Source organism: Crocuta crocuta, unplaced genomic scaffold, assembly GCF_008692635.1.
Source record: "Crocuta crocuta isolate KB4526 unplaced genomic scaffold, BGI_CrCroc_1.0 scaffold279, whole genome shotgun sequence".
In the NCBI taxonomy this organism is placed as follows: Eukaryota; Metazoa; Chordata; class Mammalia; order Carnivora; family Hyaenidae; genus Crocuta; species Crocuta crocuta.
Genome location: NW_027551570.1, coordinates 7,067,242 through 7,073,241, shown reverse-complemented (window position 1 = coordinate 7,073,241; position 6,000 = coordinate 7,067,242). Strand labels below are relative to the sequence as shown.

General features: G+C 39.3%; 1 protein-coding gene across 1 annotated transcript in view; it reads left to right on the top strand.

The window, feature by feature from the left end:
* Window positions 1–408: 408 nt before the first annotated feature.
* The window catches only part of PIK3R4 (phosphoinositide-3-kinase regulatory subunit 4), an 84,564-nt gene continuing 78,972 nt past the window's right edge, over window positions 409–6,000 (top strand). Inside the window, exon 1 of the mRNA XM_077750880.1 lies at window positions 409–1,176. Within this exon, the coding sequence (XP_077607006.1) occupies window positions 444–1,176 (733 nt within the window). The 5' untranslated portion in view covers window positions 409–443. The remainder of the gene's footprint in view (window positions 1,177–6,000) is intronic.

Below are 6,000 nucleotides of genomic sequence, written 5' to 3'. Positions count from 1 at the left end.
CCTATTTGTTTTTAACGTGTTTGCGTCTGAGATCCAAAACTCCAGGTTCTTGGACAAAGACCTTCGCTTATAGTACTGTTGTGACGCGCATAGCCCCAAGCGCAATGCTAACACATAGTAAAGGCTCATTCGTTTTAAAATTTAAATAGCAGAAAATATACATTCTAACATTTTCAGCTTAATATTGAAGGGGTCTATTTAAATATAGCTCAAGTCCTGGAAGGACAACATAGAATAACATGATCTTTTAGATAAATGTGTCTACAATTTAGAGACTGCCTGAAACACTTGATATGGTGCTCTCAGTGGAAGAGAAATATGGTGCATCCATCTTTTAGAAAGAATACATAAACAATGGTGTTTGATTTCTTGTTTCTTTTCTTTCTCCTTTGTTTTTAAATAGGAGTTGTATCCTAACTCACCCAGAGGTGCTTGCTGCCATTATGGGAAATCAGCTTGCTGGCATTGCTCCTTCCCAGATCCTATCTGTGGAGAGTTATTTCTCAGACATCCATGACTTTGAATACGATAAGAGCCTGGGGAGCACTCGTTTTTTTAAAGTTGCTCGAGCAAAGCACCGAGAAGGCCTAGTGGTGGTGAAGGTCTTTGCAATTCAGGATCCCACATTGCCTTTAACCAGCTATAAACAGGAGCTGGAGGAACTGAAAATCAGGCTTCATTCTGCACAGAACTGCCTGCCTTTTCAGAAAGCAGCAGAAAAAGCATCTGAGAAAGCAGCCATGCTCTTTAGGCAGTATGTGCGAGACAACCTCTACGATCGCATCAGTACTCGTCCGTTCTTAAATAACATTGAGAAGCGTTGGATTGCTTTCCAGATCCTGACAGCTGTGGACCAAGCACACAAATCTGGGGTCCGTCATGGGGACATCAAGACTGAGAATGTAATGGTTACCAGTTGGAATTGGGTCCTTCTAACTGATTTTGCCAGTTTTAAGCCCACTTATCTTCCAGAGGACAACCCAGCAGATTTCAACTATTTCTTTGACACTTCACGGAGGAGAACTTGCTATATTGCTCCTGAACGTTTTGTTGATGGTGGATTGTTTGCCACTGAGTTAGAATATATGAGAGATCCTTCAACTCCGCTTGTAGACTTGAATAGTAATCAGAGAACAAGAGGAGAGTTGAAGCGGGCAATGGACATCTTTTCAGCAGGTATTCTAATTGGTCAGATTTGCCGAGGGGTGTGTGCGCATATATTTTAACTCTTGAACATTGTAATGTAGCTTTTTAAAAGTCCCATATGTTGAAAATTTAATTTCTTGGTTCTCTTAATGCACTATTCAGAAAGACAGCAGTCTCTCATTGGACATGTTTAAATGCCTAGGGAATGCAGAGCGGTTCATTTATTCAAATACTTAAAAAATATTTGAATTCTTCTGTTTGTATCAGGCACTGTTTTTGTTGTTGTTGTTGTTTGTTTGTTTCTTAAACTCTACCCACTACATGCTTGAATTGAAGACCCTGAGATCGAGTCATATGTTCCACTTGCAAAGCCTGCCAGGTGCCCCCAGTGACTGCCTTGAGCACTAGAGACACAGATGAATAGTCCTCTCAAGGTGTTTGCATTTAATGGGGAGATAGATATGCTATTGAAAAAGGACATTTTAGTGCAGTGTGATTTGCTGCGGTGGTGATAAGCACCAGGTGCTGTTACAGGAACATATATTTAAATTATTCTAATTGGCATTGATGGATAGAGGCAGGATCAGGAAAGGCCTCTTTATTGGGAGGATGATACTTAAACTGAGACTTGAAAGACGATTGGGAGCTAGCTATCGTAAGGATAATTTGTTTCAGGCAGAGGGTGTTGCTTATACAAAAAGTCTTGAAGACCAGAGCATGATGCATTCATTTATTAGGACACTTCAAGTAGTTTACTGTATCAGGAACATAAAGTATAGAGTGTGAGGTAAACACGCCCCAGATCAGAAAAGGTCTGGCAGGCCCCTGCTAGTCTGCAGGGACATCAGATATGTGTCTTAAGTAAATGCTGTGGTGTGGAAAGTGGATTGTTAGGGGAGCTACCCCAGAGCCCAGAAAACCAGCTAGAAGTAAACTGCTACAGTCCAGCTAAGAGGGACTCTGAGTAGCTTAAAGTTGTGACAGAATTGGCTAAGACGGGACTCTGAGTAGCTTAAAGTTGTGACAGAATTGGCTAAGACGGGACTCTGAGTAGCTTAAAGTTGTGACAGAATTGGAGAGGGAGTGGCGAAAAATAATGCTTCAGAGATAAGAGGTAGAATTGTTAGGACTTGGTGATTGGGGAGTAAAGTCAAGAACACTTCTTTCACTCTGGCTTGGGAAACTGGGTGGATGGCAGTGATGGTCACTGACATTGGAGGAAGAACAGGGAGAGGGGGTGTGAACATGGTGAAGTCTCTGTTAGATATATTGAGTTGAAGGTGTCTGGGGGATGTCCAGGAGAAGATGTACAACAGGCAGTTGATCATAAAGGTTTGGTGCATAGAGATTTGGGATAGAGGTGGGATACTACCAGGAAAAAGGTAGTAATTATAGTCAAGGGAATGGATTCGTAATGAGGGAGAGTTTGTAAAGAAGTGTTTTGTAATCTATTTTGGGCTCGATGAAACCAGTGGCTTTCTTTGGAGGGAAGTACTGTGCATTAATAATCATACACAGAGCACTTGAAACCAGGCCATGGATTCCAGATTATCTGTGCATTTTTAGGAAGAGAAATGGGCTGAAGATGGTATCTTGTGGAATGCCATGTGAACTCTGGCATCAGTGCCATTTTAAGTTTTGCAAAGGTTGGGTTTAATCTTTTCCCCACCTGTTGGTTTACCGCAGAGAAAACTTAAATTGAGCTGTATTTTAGATTACTTAGGAAAAGTAACATAATTAATGAATACGTGTATTTCATTGAGGGGAATGAATAAGAATTGTTACACAGAATTTCTACTTGTGTTGATACACTCACTAATCTGTGTCCCAAGATAATACCAAGGGGTGTTTTGGATAAGACAGAGTTAGCCTCCAGGCCGTAAGTATAATAAGATTAGAAATGTAATCCATCAAAGTCCCAAAGGTTATTATCAGTGACTTTATCTAAATCTTGAACCATTTTTACATCTTAAACTTATTAACTATTCTGTAAATAGGACTCTAAGCTTAGAAATGTGATCACTTTTTAACCTTGGCATCACTTACAGGCTTAGAAAAATGTGTTTTTAAATTATTTTTTTGTTAAAGGCTTTTTTTTTTAAATGAGGTATGATTGGTATTATAAGTAGAAGTTGGTTTTAAAATTTCAAGGGTCGATGGAGAGTTTATATTTATCCTTTCTGTGTGCATTATAGTTCCATAAACTTCAACAAAATTCTTACTTAGCAATTGTTTTTCTAGGCTAGAATCCTATGCTGTTTTGGCTGAAGATAGGCCCTTTCATTTCTTTGAAAGAGGTGGATGGGATCTGTCCACTTCACTCAGCTCCCAAGACTTGATATAGGCTCCTTGGGTTTTGAATGTTACTTTCCCCCATCTTGATGCATATCCATGGTTCCCGGCTGCTAGTTTAGGAGAATAGTATATATTCTCTGCTCATATAAGCAGGCAGAGCCTTTTTCTTGGAGATCTTTCATTCATTTGCTTGACATATATTTGAGTATTATGTGTTTATTATGTATGAAACACTGTTGTAAAGATGTTGGGAGTATAGCTGTGAAGAAGACTGGCAATTTTTTTGCCCTTAAGGAGCAGAAAAACCGTCTAGTGGAAGAGAAAGAAGAAACAAGGACATTAATTTTTATTAGTGATAAGAGCATGACAAATGAGTTATGACTTCTTTTTTTTTTTTTAAACGTTTATTTATTATTGAGAGACAGAGAACACGAGCACAGGAGGTGCAGAGAGAGGGGGAGACAGATAATCTGAAGCAGGCTCCAGGCTCCAAGTTGTCAGCACAGAGCCCGACATGGGGCCCAAACCTACAGACCACGACATCATGACCTGAGTGGAAGTCGTATGCTTAACTGACTGAGCCACCTGGGGTTAGGACTTCTAAGTGTTAATGACAGGGGCTGGTACGTGACTACTTTAGAGAAAATGGTCTGAGAAAGCCTCTCTAAGAAGGTAACATTTGAGCTAATATCTAATTATAAGGACTTAGTGTTGATAAAAACACCTTGAACGATTTGTTTATAGGGAAATACCCCCTAATAACACCTATTCCAGAACAACATTCTAAAAATTGCAAGAAAAAAGTCCTACATTCAACTCTGTATTAGTCTGCTAGGGCTGCCATGACAAAATACCCCAGACTTGGTAGCTTAAACAAAAGTTTATTTTCCCTCAGTGCTGGAAGCTAGAAGTCCAAGATCAAGGTGCCAGCAGGACCAATTTCTCCTGAACGCACTCTCCTTGTGTTGCAGATGGCCACATTCTCACTGTGTACTCGTATGGCCTCTTCCCCTGACACCCCTTCTTATAAGAACACCAGTTAAAATGATTAGGGCCCCATCCTTATGGCCTCATTTAACTTTAATGATCTCTTTAAAGGTGTTATCACCTGTATTTAGTCAGGTTACAGGTACTGGCTGTTAGGGCTTAAATATATGAATTTGGAGGGTAGGAGGGAGACATAATTGAGTTGTAAATAGTGAAACATAGCTGTGTTTCTCTTTCTATTTGGAAATTATTTCAAACTTACAAATTTTAAAAACTTGCAAAAAATAAAAATAGTACATAGAATTCCCAGATTCATTTGTTAACGTTTTGCTCCACTTTATCACTTGTACGTTATATGTTATTTTTGCACTCCCACCCCTCTCCACCCCTCATTATTTTTTTCCTTATTAAGTTCCATACATCATGGTCCTTTACCTCTAGATACTTCAGTATGTATTTCCTAAGATCCTGGTCTCTTACACAATGCTTAAGTAATTGTGTGTTGCAGTTATGAACTGCAGCAACTTTAACATTGATAGTAATTTACAGTTTTAATTCTCATTTTGTTTTTGACCCAGCATTGTCCTTTATAGAATTTTAAGTGCCCCAAGACAGGACCCAATCTAGAGGTTGGTATTATATTTAGTTGTCATGTCTCTCTCTTTAGCTTCTTCTGATGTGTACCTTTTTTTTTTTTTTTTAATGTTTATTTTGAGAGAGAGATGGGGAGAGAGAATCCCAAGCAGGCTTTGCACAGTCAGCGTGGAGCCTGATGTGGGGCTCTGAGATCATGACCTGAGCTGAAATCAAGAGTTGGACACTTAACTGAGCTACCCAGTCGCTCCAGTGTGGAACATATGCACAGCCTTTTTTTGGTCATCATGTCATTGACATGTTTTTGGAGAATATGTCTCCTCTTAAGTTTTTGAAAATTATTTTTATACTTTTTATTTTAAACAATAGAAGTTGCAGAAATAGTGAAGACTGCTTCTCCCAGCTTCCCCCACTAGTGATATCATATATGACTGTAGTAACACATCAAAATCAGAAATTGACATTGGAGCATTACTGCTAACTAGATATAGGCCTTATTCAGTTTTCACTGGATTTTACCTGCATTGCGTGCGTGTGTGTGTGTGTGTGTGTTTATGTTTACATACACTCATGCATCTCCACCTCTGTTTTTTAATAGAATGTACCTCATTTGGGGTTTGTCTGATTTTTCCTTTCGAATAGATTCTGGTTATTCATTCTCAGTAGTATACTGTATAGGTGATGGTGTGTCTTCACAGTATCACATCTAGGGGCAAACGATGTTTGTTGGTGATGTTAATTTTGATCACCTGGTCAAGGTCTTGCCTGAATCTCCCCTCTGTTGCTACTTTATGTTTTTTTAATCCCTTGCAACTAATAAGTAGCCTGTGGGAAGAAACTATAAGGTCATGCAAATACACTGCCAGTCATCACAACTTCCTTCTTGATTTGGCATCAGTTGGTGATGCTTGGCTGATCAAGTCTTTGCTTGATGGTTGCAAATGATGATTTTTCAACTCCAGCACTCCCACATTTACC